The sequence below is a fragment of the Phascolarctos cinereus genome, unplaced genomic scaffold, assembly GCF_003287225.1.
Source record: "Phascolarctos cinereus isolate Bilbo 61053 unplaced genomic scaffold, phaCin_HiC Scaffold_4;HRSCAF=312, whole genome shotgun sequence".
Lineage (NCBI taxonomy): Eukaryota > Metazoa > Chordata > Mammalia > Diprotodontia > Phascolarctidae > Phascolarctos > Phascolarctos cinereus.
The window spans coordinates 590166216-590191878 of NW_027555847.1; the positions used below are offsets into that span (position 1 = coordinate 590166216).

Below are 25663 nucleotides of genomic sequence, written 5' to 3' on the forward strand. Positions count from 1 at the left end.
GTCTTCATTTATATTGATATTTATATATTGATATTTATATATTTACTTCCAACTTAATTATTTTTTGTTCTACATGTCTCAACATGAAGATCATTGTCTTGAGTGGAGAAAACAAGAAAAAATAGGAATTAAATAGTTCTGCCTTTCCCCCTCTCATCCATGATTATCTTCTCATCTACTCAGAGCAGTATTTCTATCCCTTCTTTAATCTTCTTCCTGCCTCTAGTAGTTCATGTTTGAATTCTGAAGCTACTTTGGTGTTGTCTAGTGAGACCGATTGCTTCTTATGGTTTGGGAAGTTCAGATTTACCACACTACATATGATAATGAGTGAGAATTAAACCTGATAATCATAACCACCAATTCATTGACCACAATGAGGTCTTCTTAACTTAATGAAAATAACAACAACAAAACAGCAAAAGCAATAAGCATTTAATAAGTGGTGACTATGTGCCAGGCACTGTGCTAAATATTAGAGATACAGGCAAAAAGAAAGACAGTGCCTGCCCTCAAGGAACTTATATTCTAGTGGCTGAAGACAACACACAAAAAGGAGCTGAAAAATGGGGTAAGTGAAGAGTAAGGATGGAAAATGGTTTTAAGTCCAGAACATCAAGAGCAGAGATGTGACAAGAATGAAGGTTGGCTAGCCTGTGCCCTTCCACAAAATGGAGGTCCCACGAGGAACTTGCTATCTAACAAGAGAATGGGGCTGGCCTGCCTGGCAGATGAATATTTCAGAGTGAAAAGTCCACAGGGGTAATTGGATATTCCGAGGTGAGGAGGTCCTAGAAACAGAGGAAGGTGCTGGAATGCCTTTCCAGTGGAGGCATAGTTTTGAAGCCCAGAAAGTTAGGAGCAGAGTGGGGAGAGGAATAAATAATAGGTAATAAAAGTGATCTTACACTTACAATGTTTCAGAATGTTTTCCAAACATTTTTGTCATGTCGTTATAATAAAGGCTTTAGAGCATGTCCAGATCACCTAACATTGAGGCACCTGCTTCTGGGAGAAGACATCCTGAGCTCCCTGTGGAGCACCCCATGGGTGGGAGTAGTCATCTTTTAATTGTCTGAATAGCTAGAATAAGCTGCATCTTTAAAAACTTTAATATTGCACAACTGGGATACTTGCTTGATTTTCTTGCATTATCTTGCCTGCTTAGTATCCAGAAAGATTGACAGTCAGAGTTCATCTATAGCATAGGTGTTATGAGCAGAGCCAATGAGGGGGGAAGGACATCCTCCCCACCTCCTCTTTTAGGCCTCATGGCACCAGAGAAATGGACTTGAGGTGTTCCTGTTTGGTGTGTCCTCCTCAATTGCAGGTGCGGGAGGTAGAATGTCCAGTGGCTGGCTGCAACATCCCACCTGGAATCTTGGCTCCAGTGTCACCATGACACTGGGGATGATAGTTCTAAAGTACATGACTGGCTATGAGACCTTCCTGCTCCAGAAGTCTTAGAGGCTCCCTCTTGCCTCTAAGATAAAGTACACATTTCTCAGTTTCCATGTCAGTAAAATAAAAGGGTTGGACTAAATTATTTCTGGAATTCTTGCCAAATCTAAATGTCTCATTTCATTGAACAGAGATCACTCTCCTTAAATGTGCAAATTTGACACTGTCAAAGAAAATATATTGAGTTTTATCACATCATCCTGCTATTTGTGAAATTAGATAAAAGAGAGAAATAACAAAATAGTCAAGAATGTGTTTTTGCTGTTTTGCCCTGATGACAGAAAGCAGATGCTTTGTTTCTTCTCAGCAACAAAGTAGGAACTGTAAGGATGAATTTAATAATGGGCATGGTTCCTGTGCTATGCCAATATTACCTAACACTAATAACTTGAGAGGGGTACCTAAAACCTCCTGCTAAAAATCATTTCCCAAAGAGATTTTTAAATGAACAGGAGACAAAAATGAAGGCATCTGCCAAGGAAGAGTATTTCTATGAAATGGTGGCAGAATGTATGGTGTTGTCAATTCACAGAGAGAGCATTTTAGCTTCCGAATAATTACCCAGTATTATATGAGGCTTTGTAAGCCCCCATTCAACCCCTGTCCTTTTGCTCTCATCAGATCACCTTATCTATTACTTTATGGAGAAAATTACCAAACTATGTTGAATTCTTTACCCCTCCACCCTCATCCATAACTCAAAACTTCTGTCTTCACTTACCATCTGCTCATCTTTCAGTTTCAAATAATGAAGTGACCCCCTTTCTTGCAAAAGCTAAACCCTGCCTACCACCACGAACTTAACCTCTTCCCATTCCTTGCTACATTGATCATTCATTCACTCTCTCATCTTCAATCTTTCCCATTGGACTGGCTCCTTTCCCACTGCCTGCAAATATAGATTCTTGATTCTCCTTAGCTTTTTTTTTTTTTGGTTGGGGCAGGGGGAGAAGAAGGGAGAGGAAGAGGAATCCTTCCCTTGATTACACTACCCCCTCGAGTCCTTATCTTACATTGCTCTTCTATTTCACTGCTAACCGTCTAGAAAAGTTGTCACCACCCTCCCACTCATTCCTCAGCTCTCTACAATCTGAATTCCACTTCCCCCATCTCACTGAAGCACCTCGCTTAGGTCTCCAGGAGCCTTTGCTTACTTCTCATGCTCCTTGGCCTTTTCTCAGACTCTGTCAGTGTTGGCTACTGACTTGTTCTTGATATTCTTCCTCCCTTTGGCTTCTATGGTGCTATTGCCTCTTAGTTCTCCTTCTGCGTGGGTACTCCCTTTATTATTTCACTGGGTCATCTCCCTCCTTACATCCACTAAATCTGGGGATTTCCCAAGGCTCTTTCCTCAATCCTCTTCTCTTTCCTCTATACATAATACTTGGCTGCTTTCAGTGGCTTCACTTATATAACCTCCTTGTACATGGCCCAAAGCCATCTATCTAGGCTTGATCTTATTCTTGAATTCCCATCCTGTATCTCCAGCTAAATGTCTTGTGCACACCTTAAATGAAACATGTACCATACTGAACCCACCATTTCCTCTCTTATGTTGGCTTTTCTTCCCAATTTCCCTATTTCTTTTGGTTTTACAATTATTCTTCCAGTCACCGAAGCTCAAAACTTCAGAATCATTTTTGATTCCTTCCTATCCCCTCTGACAGCCAACCAGTTGCTAAGTCCTTTCCATTCTCTTCCCATAATATCCTTGCTCTCAACACCTCCATTCCAACCCCACCATCAACACTCTTTTTCAAGTTCTCATCATCTCTGGACAGTACTAGAATATCATAAGAGCCTCTTAACTGATATATCTGTTTCTGTCCTTCATGCAGCTAGCTGTCAAGATAATCATCTTGATGTACAAGTCTGACCTGTACATCAGTAGCTAATAAAATGCAAACTCTAAGGCCTGGCGTCTAAGATACTTCATCATCTAGGTCCAACTTGCCATTCTATCTTTATTTTAGACTACTTGCCTTTATTCAGTCTCTGTTCTGGTCAAACTGGAACTAACCTTTCCATGATATTGCCCTATTGAGTTATCTTTTGATTGTTTCTCTTGTCTTGAATACAATACAACAAAGGCTTATTAAGTACCTACAATAATCAAGGCATTGTGCGAAGGCATATATGCAAAGATGAAATATTTCGCCTTCTGAAGCATAACTGCTTGGCAAAGGCACACTTTTGTTTTGGTGAATAGTCCATTGTACAAAATTAATTTGTGCAACATGTAATGTTTTCTTTGGCTGCCTTTAGTTACTCCTATTTACCTTGGGAACATATTCATGCTTTGTTATGCATTCATGTTTACTCACTCTTATGCATTCATTCATATTTGAGTATAAGGTTGTATTCATTCCTATTTGTTTAAAATTTAAAACCTTCCAACTGGATTGAATTAGGTTGATTTCTTAGAGGTTTCATTAACTTTTACATTAATGACTTTCTATAATAGTTCTTCGATTGGAATAACAATGAAGAATCACTGTTCAGCAAGCACTTTGGCACAATGACTATAAAACTGTCACATTTCAAGGTCATACAGCGCTGATGGTTGTACACAGAGGTTAGGCAGATCATCTTAGGAACACACGCACACGCGTACAAATACACACACCATAGACTACGTAGATGTTTGGTCATCCCTTCACCAGAGACTTCATTTTCATTGAGTTGGGAGAAGAAGGAACTTGATTTCCTTGAGTGCTTTGTTAATGTATAAACCGTCTCATATAGTAGGCACTTTGGAGAAGTGCCACAACTTTGTGGGGAATAGGAATGACATAAGGAAAGGAACAAAAATGGGAGGGAAAAGGAAAGTAACTCAACCCAGACAACATCTGTTGAGCCCTATTATCTTTCTGCTAAATTTGCAAGGCTCTGTTACAGATACAAAAGAAAAATTATAGTAATAGCACTTTACCAAGCACTTTTTGTTTTACAAAGGGCTTTCACATTTGTCTTCTTATTTGATTTATGTTATCCCATTTGGGGGAAACTAGATAGGACAGTGGTTAGAGAGTTGGGCCTAGAGTCAGGAAGATCTGAGTTCAAGTCCAGCGTCTGACAATTACTAGCTATGTGACCCAGGGCAAGTCACTTAACCCTGTTTCTTCATCTGTAAAATGAACTGGAGAAGGAAACAGTAAACCACTCCAGTATCTTTGCCAAGAAAACCCCAAATGGAGTCATGAAGAGTTGGACATGACTGAAACAACTGAACAACTATCCCCATTTTACAGCTGAGACAAATCCAAACTCTCTTATTCTCTTTCCCTTCCCTCTACCTTACCAGTACCATTCTCCCTTTCCCCTGGCCCCTAAGTTCTTCAGTTCAGGAACCATGGACCATGATCAAAACAACTCTGCCATTGTTCCATTCATCGTCTGAGGAAATTTCTGGACCAAGTTGCTCTTCCTTGGCCACCACTCCTTATATGTGTTGTTTCTCTCTTTAAAAAACACATAAGGTCCTTGAGAGCAGAGATCGTCTTTGCGTGTACATTTGTATCTCTAGTGCTTAGTACTGCATGGTGCTTTGTATGTTGTAATCTTTTAATCCATGCTTTTTTTCTTTCATTCATTCATCCTCAAAGATGTCATTTGCTCAAGGTCATACAGCTGGTAAGTAGGAGAGCCAGGACTTTAATGGAATCTCCAGGTTCAATGTTCTTTCCATTAAAACACAAGTCCCTAAAGAGCTTGCAGATGAGTTAGAAAGAAAAACCATCACAAGTAGAATCACAAAATCTCAGATTTGGAATGAATCTCAGAGACAAATATTAGCTATCCTTCTCTTTCCTTACCAACAATTACCATCATAAATGCCTGGAGGGCAGTGTCAATGTCATATTTCTTTTCATTCCCCAGGCTCTGAAAGCATCCTGCACAGTGCTAAACACATAGATAGCATCCAGTAAATATTAATTAAATGAATAAACCAATGAATATTTAAAGAAATATAGTTTTAATGCATGAAGCTAGGTGGCATAGTGAATAGAACACTGGACTTGGAGTCCACGAAGGTCTGAGTTCAGATTCAGCCTCTGACACTTTCTGGCTGGGCAAATTGTTTAACCTCTGTTTGCCTCAGTTTCCTTATCTGTCAGATGGGGGAAATAATAATATCTACCTTCTAAGTGATAATAAAATAATACTTGTAAAGTGCTTCACAAACTTTAAAGTGTTATATGAATGCTAATGATAGCAAAACTTCTTGCCAAAATGGCTTCCTGAGTGGAGGCAGGCTGCCCAGCCCCCTCCAGCAAAACACTGAAAAATTCGCATCAATGATCAAGAAATTCAATGAGAAATTACAGTGACTTTTCCTAGCCCATGACTGCACAAAAAAATCAGAGTGCCATAGGCAATAGGAAAAGCTCACATGGACCTGACCAAAGATAGCACAAATTTAGCCTTCAGGGCTTTGTATAGAGTATTCCCTTGAGGAAGCCCCAGGGTGGTCAGAAAGCTCTAGGGAGCAGGGAGACCTTATGGCCCCAGAGAGCAGCAGGGGGCCCTTCCAGTACTGACCAGGGTGATATTGGATCACTCAGACCAGACTGTGAGATCAGTAACACTCTGTCATGAGACATTGGAGAAAGCCTTGAAGATCTAGCATTCTGTACCAGACAGTTTATTACTTAGGGACATGGAAGCATGTAGATCCCCAGCCCATTAGTCCCACAGGCAGTCAGGAGGTGATGACATGGGTGTACGGTGTCCTGGTCAAGAGCCAATAAATACTCTGTGTCTCCACCTCTATATTTAATTTTTGTTACTGGGCAGATTCACTGGGACTGGGTGACAGGGGGACGATCCGGGTAGTCAATCAGAGAATGACCTGGACAAGACCCACCCTCCTGCCCTTAATCTTGCATATATAGATTAGAAGAAGTTTGCTGAACTAATTATGACCTAGAGAACATTGCATTCCTTGCTTAAATAAGGCTGACTAAACGAGTATTATTCAGTCCTTTCAGTTGTATCTGACTCTTCATGACTCCATTTGGGGTTTTCTTGGCAAATATTCTGGAGTGGTTTGCCATTTCCTTCTCCAACTCATTTTACAGATGAGGAACTGAGGCAAACAGGGTTAAGTGACTTGCCCAGGGTCACACAGCTAGTAAATGTCTGAGGCCAGATTTGAACTTCAGTCCTCCTGACTCCAGGGCCAACATTCTATGTGCCACCTAGGTGCCCTACAACCAAGTATTGAGTACATAGAAATTTCCGTGTACTTTGGCAGTGGTCAGATATGGAACCACTTCTATCATCTAGGGCCTAGGAGTAGGCCAGTCCTTACAGGGGTCAGTAAGAGGAGTTGAGTCAGAGCAGTTAAGGGATTGGCCCAATGACATGGAGATAGTGAGTCACTGAGCTAGGAGGTAAACCTAAGACTTTTGACCACCTATATACTAAGGCTGTCTCCCTTAGTCCTCACAAAGGTTCCTATTAAACCTTTAATCTTAAAGACCATTTAGACCATATGGCATCAAAAGATTGAGGAGACAGTGTGGTATGGTAGAAGGATCACTGGCTGTGGAGTCAAAGGACTTGATTTCCTTAATTAGTTTGTTGGGCTTGCCCAACTTGTACCTGATGAAGTCTAGAGGTTAGGGGTCCTGGAATCCCCAAATCACGACAATCGAGTCCTCCCCGAAAGAATTAGACCCAAGCCTTCTTTCAGCCAAAAACGCGGTTTATTGAAGATTTACCATATTAGCAGACTCTTAAGGAATCTGAGCATCTGTGGGCTATTGGCTAGATTGTGAAAATCTGAGCCTCTTAATGGAGACAAGATGGACCTTATAGACAGAAAGACTGTGGGAGGGATCTAGGAGTGGCCAGGTAGTCTATGAAGTAATAGAATTCCTTGGAAATGGAGCCTAGATAGGACCAAGGGTGGCAAGTAGCCTGGGGCCATAGGGAGGCAAGACAATGGAGGGCCAGGCTAGGTCAAGGATAACAGAATTGGGGGATTGGGTGTAGCCAAAACACGGAATCATGGCCTCAGGAGAATGCCAGAGATCTCCTTGATCAAGTGGGAGAATTCAAGGACCGTCCAAAGGTTTTCTAGGGCCCATAGACAAATGGGGCCCCAATTGGTTCAAAGGTCTCACTTTGGGCCCATAACCCATCATACCCAGAGACTCTGAAATATAGCTGTGAATCCTTGGAGGACCTCAAGCTAGTGTTTGGAAAGGCCCCAGCCCCCTGCACAGGACAGGTGGATAAAAAGAGGTGAAATCATACACGCCCTTTTCCTTTTATGTTTTTACCTTGCTATAGTCATCTTTAATTCTCTCCAGGCAAATTGTCTTTTCTCTGTTCTCTTCTTGTGGCGGTTTGGTCCTTGTTTGCTTAACTTCCTAGCCAGGTTTGTCTCCTCCAGGGTCCTAGCCATCAACTTTCAGACAACTGCTCAGGCTATATACCAACATCTGACTAAATCCAAGGTCTCTTGCCCACTGAACCTTAAATCTGACCCCTTCAGCAGAACCTAGCAAGGGAGGGACAGCTCTATGCCCCTTGTCAGCAGGAAGCTGTTTCAGAAGCTAAGACCTTCGTCCCTTACCTCAAAAGAATTTGGATCCCATTTATTTCAGGGAGGAATGATGGGGTACAAGCCCAAGCCGAAACCTTTGACTTTTACCCCAAAATAATTTGAGTCCTATTTGTTTGAGGGAGGAGTGACTGAGTACAGGGTTTGGAAACCCTCTCCTTAAACTCTCCTTGAGTTCACCCACTTGATGAAGGAAGTCTCTAGAGTTCACCAGCTATAATCCATTCAACTGGCTTTTCATTATCTCCTACACCCAATCTCCCAATTCTCTGTTTCCCTTAACCTAGCCTAGCCCTCCATTGTCAATTACTTCCCCATGGCCCCTGGCTACTTCCCACCCTTGATCCTATCTAGACCTCATTCTTGACTTCCCAGTCACTTCCATCAAGATCCTTCCTAGACCTTTTCTCCTAGACCCCTCCTCCAGTCATCCCAAACCACTTGGCCACTCTTAGATCCCTCCCACAGTCTTTTCTGTATGAAAGATCCATTTTGTCTCTATTAAGATGCTGAGATTCTTAAAATCTAGCCAATTCTCAGATTCTTTAAGTGTCTAGCCAAAAGCTCAGATTCTTAAAATTTAGCCAATGGCTGAGACTTGCTGAAACCCTCTTGTCAATACCAGAGTTGCAAATGTTTAGATTCCTTAAGCATCTGGCCAATAAGGCGGATCTTTAATAAATCTTATCTTTGGCTGAAAAAAAAAAGACTTGGTTTCAAATTCTTTGTATATCTCTTTAATACTTATGTGAATCACTCTTGATATCAGTTTCTTCATCTAGAAAGTGAAGGGTCATGCTAGAAGGATTCTGAGGTTCCTTGCCGTATATACTACATCTATGATCCTTTGATTAAAGAAGTAAAAGGAAAACAGTCAGGGCTCTACTGATTTCCTGTTTAATTCTGGTCTGTCTTAAGTATCTAGAAGGAATTTTATTCTTCTATTCAAGAAATTTCAGTGACTCCCTTGGAATTCTTATGTTGGACATTTAAAGCAGTCCACAATCCCTCTCCAACCTGTCTTTCAAGGCTGAGTACATATTGCTCCCCATCGTGAAATCAATATTCCAGCCAGGCTGGTAACTTGCTGTTCCCCGTACATGAAGTTTCATCACTTTGTGCTTTGCACAGGCTGTGCTCCACACCTGGAATGCCTTCCTTCCTTACTTCTGACTCTTGGGATTCTAGCTTCTTTCAAGGCTTAGTTTAATTCAATTCAGTAAACATTTATTAATTACCTAGTATGTTCCAGGCACTGTGCTGAGCACTGGGGATACAAAAAAAGGCAAAAGATAATCCCTACCCTCAAGGAGCTTACAATCTAATGGAGGAGACAACATACAAAATATATATATGTATGAAACAAGCTCCTACAGGAAAGAATAGGAAATAATTAAAAGAGGGAAAGCACTGGAATTTTAGAAGGGTTAGGGAAGGCTTCCTTTTAGAGGTGGGATTCTAGCTGGGATTTAAAGGGAGTCAGAGAGATCAGTTTTAAATTTCACTTCCTATGAAAGACCTCTCCTGCTTCCTACAGTGCTCTGCTCCCCTCCCCCACTTTGTATTTATTTTGTATGTATATTGCTATTTTCTCCGTATTTGTTTCATATTCATATTTGTATTCACTTATCTGTATAGATGGTTCTTTCTCTCAGTAGACTGTAAGCCCCTTGAGGATAGGAACTGTTTCATTTTTGTTCATGTATTTCCAGAAAGTAGCACTTAGCATAGTGTGGAGAACCTCATAGGTGCTTATTAATGTTTGTTCTGTAGAATTAAGTTGAAGTCATGCATACTTAATTTACTTTTCCTACTCCATAGAACATCAGCCTTGTACAGAGAAGAACCTAATAAATAAATTTGATGCAGACATCTTCACTGGCAGCCATGGATAGTTTGGCTTTTCAAGCCATCATGTCACAATTTCTTCTGTTATTTCCTCTTTCCAGTTGCAGTGTTTATTTTTGCTGAAAAGCTGATTTATGCCTAGTGGTTGTTTCTCAGTTTCTATATTGAATGAATTAATTCCTGTGATTTATATCCTCAGGGTTGTAACTGGAATAAGAACTTACTGTAAAAATACTGGGTAGTGGCACAATAGGGTGTGCTCAATGCACTGGCCCTTGGCCTTAGGGATGGTTTGTCCTCTTTGTCATCTCACAGAGAAGAGTAATTGAACTTATTTCAAGGTTAAGATGGAAGCCAGAAAATAGATTGTTAGCACAATAGATACAGGGCTGGACTTGAAATTAGGAAGACCTAAGTTCGAACATCCTAGTTCTGACACTTAGCTGTGTGACCCTAGGCAAGTCATTTAATCTCTCTCAGCCTTAGTTTCCTCATCTGTAAAATGGGGGTAATATTAGCACTTATCTCTAAGGGTTGCTGTGAAGATCAAATGAAATAAGTGCTTTGCAAGCCTTAAAGTGCTATATAAATGCTAGTTATTTTTTATTATAATAAGTGTCTACTATGAGTTTGTCCTTAGAGTCTTTTTCAAAGATAATGTTTTGCCCTTTTCCCTCTTTTCCCACTGTAGATCATCAATGCTGTGGTACTTCTGATCCTACTGAGCGCCATGGCAGACCCAGATCAGTATCATTTATCCAGTTCTGAACTACGGGGTGATTTTGAATTCATGGATGATGCCAGTAAGTACATTTAATAACCATTGTGGGCATTTGTGGCATTTTTTTAAAGTACCTCCTAGTGAGTTGAGATGCAGGGTAGATTTTCAGCTGCTAATTAAATATTCTGTGCCTGAACTGAACAAGTTAAAACTTTATTTGTTGCTTAACGCTCCATTTAGAAGAAGAATCCTAGTAACTTTGTTCATATCTTCACCTGTTCTGTGTTTACATGAAAATAACATTTATACTTAGGTTTATTCACTGCCTTCTCTTACCCCTTCCCATTTGAGTTTTTTACTTTCATCTGACCATGAAAATGGAATCAAATAGACAGATAAAACATTTATTACATGCTTACTGTGTACTAGGCACTCGCTAATTAACAAATATTTCTATCATAAAGAAATATACGAGATACATCTTCTGTCAAGAGAACCCCTTCCCATTTTGATTTTTGGGAATACAAATCCCATTATCTTGTAGCTCATTGTGTTTCTATATTTAGTCACTTTTCTGGAGGACATTATGTTAGCCACTCTCCATTTCAGAAAGCTCTTTGTTAATTATCTCTAGGAAGATAAGACCCAATTTTTTTTGGTTGGTGAGAGATGGGTAGAGAGAAATGTCATGAAATTCTAAAGGCTACTTCCACAACACTTTACCACTTATATCTTGCTGATGCTCCAGGGTTTTGAAATTATAATGGCTTTCCAGTCATATTGTTGTATGCATAATCCCAAACAGCAGGTAATCCAAGTTAATTTCTGCTTGGTTTTGGGATATATTGAGTGGGTTGCCCACTTTGCTACATGTTTACATATATAAGCTTTTTTTCTTTACTGATACTTTGGCTAATATTAAGTTAGTTTACACTTTCAGCAGATGTGCTGGACTGACAGGCAAGATAACCAGGATGTTGCTGGTTGAGGCAGTCAGCTCAAGATTAAAATGTTACTTCAAATAATCCACAAAAATGATTCATCCATGAACCAATATTTCAGTTGCATTAAAAACAAGCAAATCTAGAATTTTATTTCCATAATATTGGACATTAGTTACCATATCTTAAAGCCTTGTCATTTCATAACCTTTATCCAGAAAACAGGAGCACCTTTTGACTTCATCCTTTGGACTTTATTAGAAGGGAAAAGCTTGTAAGGTCTTAAGAAAGTGGGAGGCATTATAATTGTTAACCATCAACTTGTATTTTAAAGGTACATTTGTGATTTCACCTGCATAGGGAACTCCTGATGTGGGAACTGTTGCCACCAAGAAATACAATCCTAGAGAGTTTGTTTCATACATGAAGGAAAAGGTTAAGTGGCTCCCCCAGGGTTACATAGCTGGTTAAGCATCAGAAGTGAGATTTGAGCCTATTCTTATTACATCCGAACTCAGCACTTTATCCACAATACTATGCTATCTCCATTTCTTGTATTTTGCCAGATGTATTTCTATCTCTACTCAGGGCATCTGTTACACTCATTTATTTCTTTTTTTTTCTTTTTAGGCAATTGGGGTTAAGTGACTTGCCTAGGGTCACACAGCTAGTTAAGTGTCAAGTGTTTGGTCTGAGGCCAGATTTGAACTCAGGTCCTCCTGACTTCAGGGCCAGTGCTCTATCCACTGCGCCTCCTAGCTGCCCCCATTTATTTCTTCTAGGAAGGATAGTGAATCCCTGTTATGTTATCTATAATAGTAATGATGGTCTTTAAAAATAAATATTTTTAAAAATTTAACCTTAAAAATTGCCAAAAAGGGTGATGAATAATGCTCTGCCCTTCATACCTTTAAAGATGCATATGCTAAAATGATAATGTTGAGAGGTGATATTTTTAGTACTGATATCTAGATAACTCACTGGGCCTGGATCAGGAAGATCTGAGCTCCAGTCTGGCCTCGGGTACTTAACTAGCTAGTCAGCTAATCTCTGTCTGCCTCATTTTCCTCAATTGTGCAAAGGAATTAATAATAGCACCTACAACCCAGAGTAGTTGTAAATATCATAAGAGATAATGTTTGCAAAGCATCTGGCATATAGTCAGCACTTAATAAATGCTTATGCCCTTCCTTTTATTAAGTGCAATTCGATAAGATGGCAAGTTTCTTTCTTATCTCTTTACATAATTAGATTTAGAGAACTAAGCTTTGCAATAGACACAGATGGGACTTTAGCTAAAACTGGCATTAAAATGGAATACTGTGTCCTAATTCTCAGAGATTAACCCTGGTGATGATTGTCTGACAATGTAGGCTTTATTTAGCTGACTTCAAAGGCTTGCCAGAACTTGAAGCTTTAAGATAGCTGCTCTGTTTTGTAATGCTCTGGCTGTTACCTTCTGTGCATTTGAGGCTGATGTCTTCTTTCATGTGAAGGGGTGAATGTAGGGCTTGTGGCCCCATCTGAGACTGACCAAATGGAAAATATTTATCAATTTTGAATGACCCCTCTCTTTACTGCCTTTACTAATCATTTTTCAAAATGATTTTTAATGATTTTAAAATGATTTAATGATTTTTTTTTTTAGCAGTTGGAGTTAAGTGACTTGCCCAGGGTCACACAGCTAGCAAGTGTCAAGTGTCTGGTCTGAGACCGGATTTGAACTCAAGTCCTCTTGACTCCAGTGCTGGTACTCTATCCACTGTACCACCTAGCTGCCCCTAATGATTTTTTAAAATGTTTTTTCTAATCATTTGACTTGGCCTACAGGAATTCTTCAGGTCAAGTCTTCACAAATTGAAGCAGCCTGCTATCATGGCTGTCATGTCATATTTGACCCCAGTTGTGAATAAAATTCCAAATTATTTAAAATAATAACTGAAATTTAAATCTTGATTTAAGAGTTGTAAAGGCTTTTGCATATGACATGTCACTAGCACCTCGAGTTTAGAGTATGATTAGAATGCTGCAAGTTCATTTTCAGAACTGTGGGGTTTTATGTGACGATTCAAAGATGGTTCATTTGGGAGGATAGTAACAGTTATCTGAAGACTAGAAGTTGGTTTCTTGTTGGATTCCATTTGTGAGTGTGTATGTTTACATTGGTAAACATAGTTACTCATGGTAACTATCAAATAAACATTAGTAGACGAATCTATGATCTTATTGATATTGGTAATCACATAAAAGAAAAGCAAAGTCAGAAATGAGGGAAATGTCTATTGATTGGAGAATTGATATATGAATTGTGGTAAAGAATGGAATGGAATATTACTGCTTTGCAAGAAATGATGAATGTGAAGAATTCAGGGAAGCATGAGAAAACTTACTTGAACTGATGCAAAGGAAAGTACTTGGAACCAGGAGAACAACTCATATAACAAAGTATGACAATGTAAGTGGAAAGTACAGCAAGAAAAGTCAGTCAAATGCCATATATTAGGATAGAAGAAGAGAGAGGAGAATGCTCCACCTTCTCTTCTTTATAAAGCTGGAAGACCATGGAGGAGGAGCACAGCAGATACTGACAGACTTGATTGATATTCCAGTTATTTTGCTGAATTGACTTTTTTTTCTCTCTTTTAAAAAAAATTTATGTAAGAGATTATAAGATATGGTTCTTGTGAAGCTTGGAAGAGTATATTAGGAAAAGAAGGTAATGTACAACAAAAGATATCAATAAATGTTGAAAAAAAGGCAAATATTAATACAATAATATATGTATGATATATTTATAATAATTATTTTATAATATTATATATTTATAATAATAATATTTTATGATATTTGTAATAATCATAAGGTAACTCTAAATCCCAAGTGAGGAAGGAGTTGTGATTTATACAGAGTGGATTTGCTAGGCATGCTTCAAACCTTTTTTTGGTTCAAATTACGAAAGCAGTGATCAAAGTAGATGTGATACATCTGGATTTAATTAAAGGATTTGATATGTGACCTCATGGAGTTTTAGTTGGGTAATTAATTCCTATTGGTTTGGCTATGAGCTCTGGATCATAAATTGAATGCTGCCCAAAGGAATCTAAACAAGAGCTAGGAGGCCTGGTAGTAAATAAGATGTTTAGAGGGGACCATGTTTAACCCATCATGATCATAGAGGGAAGATTACCAAAGTAAGCTAAGCTCTCATATGACATGTTCTCCCTGTGACAGGTAGGTGGTTACCTCTTATTTATTAAATATCTTGACCGTCATTTGTAGTTAGCTAAGTGGTACAGTGACTAAAGTGCCGGACTTGGAATCTGAAAGACCTGGTTTCAAATTCTCCCTCCAACATTCATTTAGCTGCGTGGTCCTGGGCAAATCACTTAACCTTCTCTTAGCCCGAGTTTCCTCATCTGAAAAATGGGAATAATAGTAGCACCTACCTCCTAGATCTGATATGAGGGTCAAGTGAGATAACATATGTAAAGTACTTTGCAAACTTTAAAGCAATGTATCTAAATGCTATTTATTATTATTAGAATAAAAAACAATTATTGTTATTTTGCGTATTGGACATAGCCCTGATCCTGATGATGATGTCTACTCACAAGTGTAAATGTGAGTATGGCAGAAAAGACTGAAGGTGCAGTCAACCATTATGTCTTCCCTAGGTATAAAGCATTGCTTTCCTAGACTCCTTCCTTCCTGGGAAAATTTATAATGTATAAGTACAAAGCCAAAAAAGTAGATTTAGGGGAGAGGGATGAGACTGAAGGCAGAAAGACCAGTTAGTAGGCTATTACAGTATCCTAGGAGTGATGTGATAAAAATCAGATTAAGATAGTGTCAATGAGAATTCCCCAGTGGCCAATATTCCCTTTTTAGAGGCCAAGGGAGAGAACAGAACTGAGATTTCACTGGAGGGAAATTCCCTCTACCTTCTACTTTTGCAGGTCAGCATCTGGTTAGCAATTTATAGCCTAAGAGAGTTGCTTGGAGCTCTGAGAAGTTAAGTGACCTAAGTAAGGGTCATGTAACCAATATGGTCAGACTTGAGCCCAGGTCAAATCTTTGCTGCTTTGAAGTAGCAAATCATGGCTCTCGATCACTTGGAGGATATGCAAAGTTGGTGGTACAACAGGACCTTCCAGATATTTACCTCCTCCCACCTAGGAATGGAGAGTCCTCAGTAGCAGTCTTATATGAATGGAGGCAGGATGTGGGAATCTAATGAGCAAACTGATGTAACTTGAGGCTGAGCATGGTGGCTCTGTCTTCTGGTCATAGAAAACTGAAGGCCATGGTTCCTTTCCTCACAACACTGGTGAGATTGTAACTAGAAGACTACATTTCCAAGCAAATACAGTGATAGACACACACACACCAAACAGTTGGAGGGCATCCAGAAAAGAGAAATTAAAATGACTTATGATTTCAGATGGTAGAAACTTTCAAGTTTAGAGCTCAGGCAAGGAAGGTGTGGGTGACCCCCTGGGTACTTTGCCAGCTTCAAGTTTTCATTGTGGAAGAAAGAGAATGGAGAGTTTGAGGAAATTGATGACTTTAAACAAAAGGCACTCAGATTCTCTTGGTCCATAGTGAGTAATTATTATATTTTGATGATGGATTGACCGTCAAGGAGCTATATGCCTTTTGTGGGCTTCAGTGTGATTTTAAGAGGTGCATTTGAAACTGGTACTGCAGGATGAAGTAAGGAATTTAATTTAAGGAACTGTCAGACTATCAACTTGCTCTGCAGTGGGGACAGGAAGAATTGCTATGCAGAGGGAAAATTGAAAGTGAAATAAAAAGATCTTCCTAGCCTAGAACTTCTGTGGTTCTAGGTTTAAAAAAAAAAGGTTTGAAAATGAGAGAAATGTTTTAGCCAAGGTTTTCAGATTTCTTATCTTTACTGGAAACATTAATAATGCTGTTGTTATTATTCATTACAATTTAGTACTCCTTATTTATCTTCCTTGAGCGTGACTAAAAATTTAATTGCTTGGAAGTAGTATCTATATTTTCTGGGAGGAGATTATATCTAGTCTAAATAAATTAGGAGCAAAATACATTTTATTTTCTGTTTGTAATAACATAGTTAGCATTAAGATAGCACTTTATAAATACGATCTCTTTTCACCCAAATAGCAACACTTGAGGTAGGTGCTATTATTATCCTCATATTACAGATGAGGAAACTGAAGCAGACAGAGGTTAAATGACTTACCTAGGGTCCCACAGTCAATGTCTGAGGAAGAATTTGAACTCGGGTTTCACTGACTCTAGGTCTAGGATTCATCTGTTCTACTATTCTTCTTTATCCAAGGTTATTTGTGATTGTTTGCTTATTTGAATTCTGTACTTATTTTCTACCTGAGCTGGAGTCTGCTTTGGATGGTAAAGGGAGATAGATTAAAAAAAAACAATGGAAAATACATTGTACAGCTGTAGTTGGAGAACCTGCTTAAAATCTTATTTCTGATGCCTCCTGTCTGTGTGATATGTAACCCTCCTGGGCCTCAGGCCATTAGTAAAAGGAGAGGGTTGGATAACATCACCTCACAGGTCCCTTCTGGATCCCAACTGTAGGATTCCCCTGAGTGGTATGGTCAAAGAAAGGGCAGCTGGGTGGTGCAGTGGCTACAGCATTGGATTTGGAATCAGGAAGAATCATCCTCATGAATTCAAATCCAGCCTCAAACACTTAGGAGCTGTGTGACCCTGGGAGAGTCACTGTTTACCTCAGTTTCCTCATTTGTAAAATGAACTGGAGAAGGAAACAGTAAACCACTCCAGTATCTTTGCCAAGAAAACCCCAAATGGAGTCACAAAGAGTCAGACATGACTGAAAAACCAAAAAAAAACAACTAAGGTCAAAGTTCGGTCTGGTCAGCAGAGTGATTGCAATCTTGTTAGCTAAGTGAAATACTAGAAACGCCCTCAATTCAAATGAACATTTCATGCCTTATTGTAAATATCAAAGATAAGATACTTAGTTGTCTTGCAAATCTCCTTTTAAAGCCACACTACCTTTATCTCTTAGAATTAATTGTTTGTGACTGAAATGTAGGTTTTCTTCAGGGACAAGCCAGTTTGGGACGAAAATGCAGTGTCTTACTTGAGCTTAAGAAATGGATTTCTTGTAATGTTGGTGTCACTTCAAATGTCTTCATGGTATTTTCTGTTTGTGGAGCTCTACTTTTCTGAGTGGTTCAGAGTGTTTCAGTATTGTCAACTTATTCTACTGTAGTTCATCTAATGATCCCCATATGTTATAACAGGAGTGCATAGCCTGGGGTCCTTGAACCCCCCAAGGGGTCCATGGATAAATATCAGGAGACTTGGTAACTTGTCTAACATCATACAACAGCTTAATGGCAAAGGAAAAGATGTCTTTAGAATGATTTTTGTTTTCAGGGACTTTAATTTACATCATCTTATTGCTTCAGTTGGGCAGCAGGGTAGTGAAGTAGATAGAGCTCCAGGCCTGGAGTCAGAAAGACCTAGGTTCAAATTTGGCCTCAGACACTTATTAGCTGTGTGACCCTGGACAAGTCACTTAACCACGTTTGCCTCGGTTTTCTCTACTGTAAATTGATCTGGAAAAGGAAAAAGCAAACCATTCTAGTATCTTTGCCAAGAAAAGCCCAAATAGGGTCACAAAGAATCAGACATAACTGAAATGATTCAACAACAGCAACAGTTACTTCAGTTATAGGTAATAGTAGAAGTGACTTGTATAATACATAAATAGCAAATCTGGGATTAAATGCCCTCTTTTTTAAAATATTCGATATTGTACTTGAATGTTTTCACCATATTGTATATATTTATATATGCCTTTCAGCATAAATTAAACCATCTTTTGTAATAGTAGTAATCTGAAACCACTTTGACATAGCTCAAGGGGAAACAAAAAATTACATTTCTAGCATTGTAATTTTCTTTTTAAAAAAATTAATTAACTTTTAGTTTCTAACATTCACTTCCATAAGATTTTGAGTTCTAAATTTTCTCATGCTTTCTCCTCTCCCTCCTCCCCAAGACAGAGTGCAATCTGATATAGACTCTACATATACATTCATATTAAACATATTTTCACATTAGTCATGGTATTAAGAAGAATTAGAACCAATGAGAGAAACTGTTAGATGACACAGAAGAGAGAGAGAGAGAGAGGGAGGGAGGGAGAGAGAGAGAGAGAGAGAGAGAGAGAGAGGAGAGAGAGAGAGAGAGAGAGAGCGCAAATAATATCCTTCGATCTGCATTAAGACTCCATAGTTCTTTTTCTGGATGTGGATAGCATTTTCCATCATGAGTCTTTTGGAGTTTGTCTTAGATCCTTGCATTGCTGAGAAGAGCTAAGTCTATCAAAGTTAGTCATCAAACAACGTTGCTATTACCGTGTACAAATGTTCTCCTGGTTCTGCTCGCTTCACTAAGCATCACCTCATGTAAGTCTTTCCAGGTTTTTCTGAAGTCTGCTTACTCATTATTTCTTATGGAACAATAGTATTCCATTACATTTGTATACCACCACTTCTTCAGCCACTCCCCAATTCATAGGCATCCCTTCAGTTTCCAATTCTTGGCCACCACCGAAAGAGCTGCTATAAATATTTTTGTACATGTGGGACCTTTTCCCTTTTGTATGATCTCTTTGGTATACAGATTAAGAACTGGTATTGATGGGTCGAAGGGTGTGCACAGTTTTATAACCCCTTGGGCATAGTTCCAAATTGCTCTACAGAATGATTGGATCAGTTCACATAGCACTGTAATTTTCCAAGCAAATCATTATGGTACTCCTGGGAATACTAAAATACAAAGGAATTCCCTAAAGTATAAAACAACTTTCAGAACCTCTGACACCAACAAATGAAGCCTAGAGCTGATATAGTGGAAAGGATACTTGCGTTGGAGGCAGAGAACCTAGATTCAAATCCAGCCTCTGACATTTAGGCCCATGTGACCTGGAACAAGACTTTTAACTTCCCTGGGTCTCAGGTGCTTTATTTATAAGACAAAGGGATTGGATGAGGTGGTCTCTGGAGGTCCCTTCCAGCTATAAATCTGAGATCCTATGGTCTTAGTATTTGAAAGGCCTAGGAATCCCAGATCTTCCTCTTACTAGCTTTATGACAAACAATGGTATATAAAATACTTGGGATAAGCAATTATTCAGATATGATTGGTAAACTGTATGTGGTTCTACTCACATTAGGTTGATTCGTAACATCTGACTAGCCCAGATGAAAGAGAATTGAATTATTTTCTTCAATTTTGGCTAGTTATAGGTCAATTGAGTGCTGTACCTAATGCCGTACACACAGGTCATTGCTCTTTTTCATGTTTTTAATTGTGGTTTTTAAGGATGAATATTCTCCAAGGAAACATGTAACATTTATTGCTCTTGAACACACTCCAGTGACTTTCAGGGTTATTACAGTGACTGTTGGGGGAGAGAAATCAGACTTTCAAGGATCATTCAACTCTACAATGAAACAGAATTAGTTTTACCAATGTGCAAAGGAAAATTTCTTGGAAAGGTGTTTCCTTCACCAAACCTCCACCAGAAGTGCCGCTGCCCCCTTTCTCTTACTCCTGTGTTACTTCTGCTTCTTATGGCACTTATCACCACTCACCTTCCGCCCTCACTCTTTGTGAATGTGTTTTACCTTCCTTCTGGAAGGGAGGGCTCATACTTCATTTATCAGTGTATCCTGCAAAATTCATATCATAGTACTCTGCAGTGCTCAAAATACTCAATAAATATTTGTTGAATCAATGAAAGTGCAGCAGGTATGTGCTTGGCCCTGTGCTGACAAACGTTTTCATCAATGATTTGGAATAAGGCAAATATACAGTGTGTTTAGAGAGAGTCAGGAGGTGCAGTGAGAAGGGAATTACAATTAATCTATATTATATGTGTAATGAGTATACTAATAATTTACAATTCTCAAGAATTGCCTCTTCTAGTTTGTGAGTCAGAGCTCACAATACAGCTTAAAATAATCAACCAAATTTTGACAGTGCTCACAATCACTGGCATTCTTGTGCCTGTGTACCTGAAGTGAAGGGAATCAAAGACTGTAGAACCTGTTTGGGTCACAGAACTCTGGTCCTGTGACCCATCAAGTAATGACTCCCAAAGACTTGAACAATCTGTTCCCACAGCCCCTGTACCTTAGTATTTGGGATTTGTGGGCTGGCCATGGGAAACCACTGTGGCCTCTAAAAACATTGTTTATAATCTGCCTTCCCTCCTCCCTTCCCATTATAATTTATGAATATAATCTCTGCCTTCACTACTGCAAGGTGGAATTCTGATCAGAAGAATTCTTGATTTGCAAATCTGTTCCTCATAATGAAACTAATTAATTAACAGACTACCTGATTACTGGCACTTTGTCTCTGGCCTGCTATTTCATCATTCTCAGGTTAGATACTGGCTCAGTAAAATCCTGTTAACAGCAGTGTTGCCTAAAGGACAGAGAAGGTAAGTGATTTGATCCAGATCAGATGACCACCATGGGACAGAGCTTCCTAGTAGGAAGGCCTAATCTCTGTCTGCTATGCTTTGCCCATCTCTCTATCTCACCCAAAGAAGCAAAGAAAAGAAGGAAACAAGCATTTATATATTGGCATCTTATCACTGTCCAACTAAACTTTAACCAGGAGATAATAGTCTTAGGTCTTATATGAATAATCTTAGGACATTTCACAATACATCCTAAAACTCTTCATTTGTCAAATTCTTCTCCTATCCCTTTGAATATTGTCTTAATTCAATTCAACAAACATTTCTTAAGCTCCTACTTTGTACAAAGCACTGTGTGCTAGGCACTGTGGATACAAGAAAGTATAAGCTCAACTGTAACAAAGATTACATACTTTAATAGAGTAAAAGACAAGTACACAAATAACAGTGAAATAAGTGGGTAAGATAAAAGTACAAATACACAGGAAGTTTAAGGAGGGGAGGGAGATTTCCCCTGGGGAGGGTCAGAAAATTATTTCTAGAGGGGGTGGGATCTAAATTTGGCCTTGAAGGAAAGGAGAAATTTAAAGAGATGTGTTTTAGGGGAGAACATTCCAGGGATGGGGGGTGGGATTAGCATGAGCAGACATAGAAATGGATAAGCAGGATGAGAATAGGGGATAGACTGTATCCTATATATTGAATACAGGATAGGATATAAATATATACATATTATATATATATGTGTGGGTGTATGTGTGTGTATATATTATATATACATATATATATATATATATGATAGACTGTATCCTATAATTTGGTCAGAATATAGAATGCATGAAGGGGAGCAGTATGATATATAGCTGGGAAAGTAGGCTAAAGCCAGAATGTGAAGGGTTTCAAAAGCCAGTCAGAAATTTATACCTTATTCATTGAGCAATGGGGAGTCATTGAAAGTTTTTGAGGAGCAGAGAGTAAAAGGCTATAATGATTTTAGTAATTTTATACAGGTTTTTAAGGAATTTTGTAAAGTTTTGTAAAATAAGATTTTATAAGTTCCTTTTATAAAGGAATTTTAAAGTGATACTTTAGGAATTTTATTACTTTGTGGAGAATGGATTGCAGAAAATAGTAAGAAATAGACTAATATTTCAGAAAAAAATGAACCTAATTGAATCCTTTTATTTTAAGATATAGTCTCACGCTTGAAATATATATATTTTTGAATGTTTTAGTGATCAGACTGAATGTTCTGAACTTTGGGATCATCGTATAGCAGTAGATAAAAGGTTTAACAGAGTAGGCTGAATTTAACAGTGAAACATAACTCTTTCTTTATAAAAGTCTTTGTTTTCCTAGGCTTAGCACATTTTAATTGTTTAGTAAATGTCTGAAGAGGTTTTTTCCTTCAATCCTAGACTGTGGTGTGCTTTTCAAAATTTAATCTCTGATATTAGTTGATTTTTTTTGTCATCTATCTTTTCATTAAAAAATGTAAAATTCCAGGTGTTTTGAGGGTTTTTATTAATCATGTTTAAACTCTATTTGTGTTGGAGAACAGAGAAAAGGGAGTATTCCCTTCAGCATTCTCCCTTCATAAGCTTATGGTTCTAAGTTTAATTGTATTGAAGAGAGCACGAATATTTTTTACAGCCCACAGCCAGTTAATTTGTCTTTTAAATCATCATAAGCAAAGTACCTAGGGAAGGAAGTTGGCAAAATATTCAAACAATGGATTGGACTCTGGCCCCTCTGCAAACATTGGGTGTTGAATGTTTGTTGAATTGAATTGACTGTTTGCATTCTTCTCCTTTTGGCAGATATGTGCATCGCAACTGCAATCTCCATTCTCATGATCTTGATCTGTGCAATGGCAACCTATGGTGCATACAAGGTAAACAACTCTAGGAGCTTTCTCTCAATGAGGAAATCCCATTCAGTGAGGCAGATCAGCAGTGATTTTTGCAATATACAATCTTAGAGCTTCCGAGGTGGTGCTGAGACATTAAATGACCTGCCTGGGGTCCCACAGCAATGTGTTTCAGAGGTGGCTCTAGAACCCAAGTCTTCCTGATTTCAATACCAGCTAGCTGTCTTTTTCCTAGACCAGTGGCATCAAATTCAAATAGAAACAGATCCCTTCAGACCATATATTGACTTAGAAAACCACAAATCAACACCATCTATGTTGTATTCTATTTTTTATTTATTTTGGTAAACATTTTACAAATACACTTTACTCTGATTCTGGCAGTTTGAGGGGCTGCTTTTGGCCAATGCCCCAACTTTGACACCTCTGAGCTAATCCACACTGCCTCTCCCCAAAGTATTTTCCCAATTGTGTAGAATAACCCTTGGAAGTAATTTTTTTTATCTGTTTTCTATAAGAATTTTTGAAGATTTAACATCTATCTAGAGTACTGGGGAGAGGTCACAGGGTCATTGATTTAGAAATGGAAGGAATTTTAGATGTCATTGAGTCCAACCTCTCATTTTACAGATGAGGAAACTGAGGCCAGAGGTGTTAGATGACTTGTCCAGGGTCACACAACTAATAAATGTGTGAGGCAGAATTTTATTTCAGGTGTTCCTGACTGCATGTCCAGCACTCAATCCGCTGCTACTTAGCTTCCTCATTCAATCAGAATAATCTTCTTTCAGAGACGTGGAATATTTCCAGGGCTAGTTTGTGGTATATATCTATCCAGTGGTAGAAATATATATATATATATATATATATATATATATATATATATATATATTTTTTTTTTTTTGGTAGTGATGAGTCTGTTTTAATACTTTGTTCCTTTTCTGTTGTGCATAGCAACATGCTGCCTGGATCATCCCGTTCTTCTGCTACCAGATTTTTGATTTTGCCCTCAACTCGCTGGTGGCGATCAGTGTACTTGTTTATCCAAATTCGATTCAGGAATATGTACGACAGCTGGTAAGTAGTCATCAGAATCATGCTAAGCATGTTTTCATCAGAGTGACATAGCTGACTAAAGGGATATTTTCAAATAGTTTGAAGCTTTGGGAAACTTAGTAAGATATTCCAACTGCTATCCAAGCTACCAACTGCTATCCAAGCTTCGGGGGAACTAGCTTAAATAGATTTTATCTTTGCACTTAGCTGACTCTGAATTACCTACAAGTTTTGAAGGCTAATTAGCTGAATATAAGCTTTTAGTTTCTTGGACTCCATCCTGGGAAAATATGAGCTCCTCAGAGCCAGAGTCTGATAAGCCTGTGATGGTTACTACTCAGCAAATCATTCTGAAAGCTGATCACCACCTGTTTTACCTCGTGAAATTATATCACTGCTTTGTCAGGTAGAAACTGAGGAGAGTTCTCTGTTTACCGTGATGCATTTATCAGGAATGGAAAGAGAAAGTCACAGGATTAGAGCTGGAAGGGATGTTAGTGGTCATCTACTCTGTTCTCCCTCATTTGACAAATGAGAAAACCAAGACCTAGAAAAGTAGAGTGACTTACCTAAGGTCTCACAGGGATAATAAGTTAGCAAAGCCAGTATTTAGTTAGACTCAGGTCTTATGACTGCAAGGTCAAGGATGCCATGAGGGTAGAAGAGGGAGAAGAGTTTAGGTGAGAGGATATTTCAATAGAAAAGAGAGCAGCAGTCAGCGAAGATGGCAGAAGGGGACAATAAGAAGGGGATATCAGAGTCTGGGGAGTATTATTGTTAGCAAAAACAGCAGTACAGAATTATACAAGTCTATGAATAAGGATCACATCACATAGATTTAGGGCTGGAAGGGACCTTAGAAATCTAAGAATAGTCCAAGGACCATCTCCGTGCTATGATGTAGCACCCTGGTTGAACTTTGGAAGAGTCTCATTATTAACAATATTTTCTGTTTCTTTTGGACAGCTGTTCTCTACTTTAGTGGGGTCAAATGCCATTTCCTACATGAAGCTTTTCCTGATTGCTCCATGTTCATGTGCTTCCCTTACCACCTAAAATAACCTTGGGTTTTACTTTGTGTGTGTGTGTATGTGTATATACAAATGTGATACAGTGTGTGTGTGTGTGTGTGTGTGTGTGTGTGTGTGTATTGCTTCCCCCCAATGGTATATAAAGTCCTTGAATTTAGGGACCATTTAATTTTTGTTTTTATTATCCGCAACACCAAACACAGTGCCCAGCACATAGCAAACACTCACTCAATGCCTGTTGATTTCTTTGACTAAATGTTATTTAAATTGCTAACAAAATGCCATTCCAGCTGAATTAAATTACAAAACAGTGATCTCCCTAGCCCTAGTTCAAATTCTAGAATCAATCCATAGTATGCCTTCCTTAATATTTCCAGATGCTGATTTCTGACAACTTTTCGATATTGCAACTGAAATGTCCAACTACAGTATATATGGCAGGACTGCTTTTAAGTCGTTTTGGGTATGAGATTGAGTGGAAACAGGCTTTCATTAGTCTCTTACAGTTCATGGCATTGCTGTATAGTAAGAAATGACGAACAGTGGTTGTGTTTTGCTCCTACTTTTTTCCCCACAAGGCTTTTTTCAAAGAAGCTTTGTTGGAGCCTAGATCTAGTTTAAAATACCCTTTCTTCCAAATGCCTAGAGCAAGGTCTTTTCTTCTTTTCTGTATGCCT

General features: G+C 38.7%; 1 protein-coding gene across 1 annotated transcript in view; it reads left to right on the plus strand.

Annotated features, from left to right (window-relative positions):
- The window catches only part of LAPTM4B (lysosomal protein transmembrane 4 beta), a 116742-nt gene that overhangs the window by 21723 nt on the left and 69356 nt on the right, over positions 1–25663 (plus strand). Inside the window, exons 2-4 of the mRNA XM_020968948.2 lie at positions 10575–10686; positions 22850–22923; positions 23854–23976. Coding sequence (XP_020824607.1) covers positions 10575–10686; positions 22850–22923; positions 23854–23976 — 309 coding nt within the window. The remainder of the gene's footprint in view (positions 1–10574; positions 10687–22849; positions 22924–23853; positions 23977–25663) is intronic.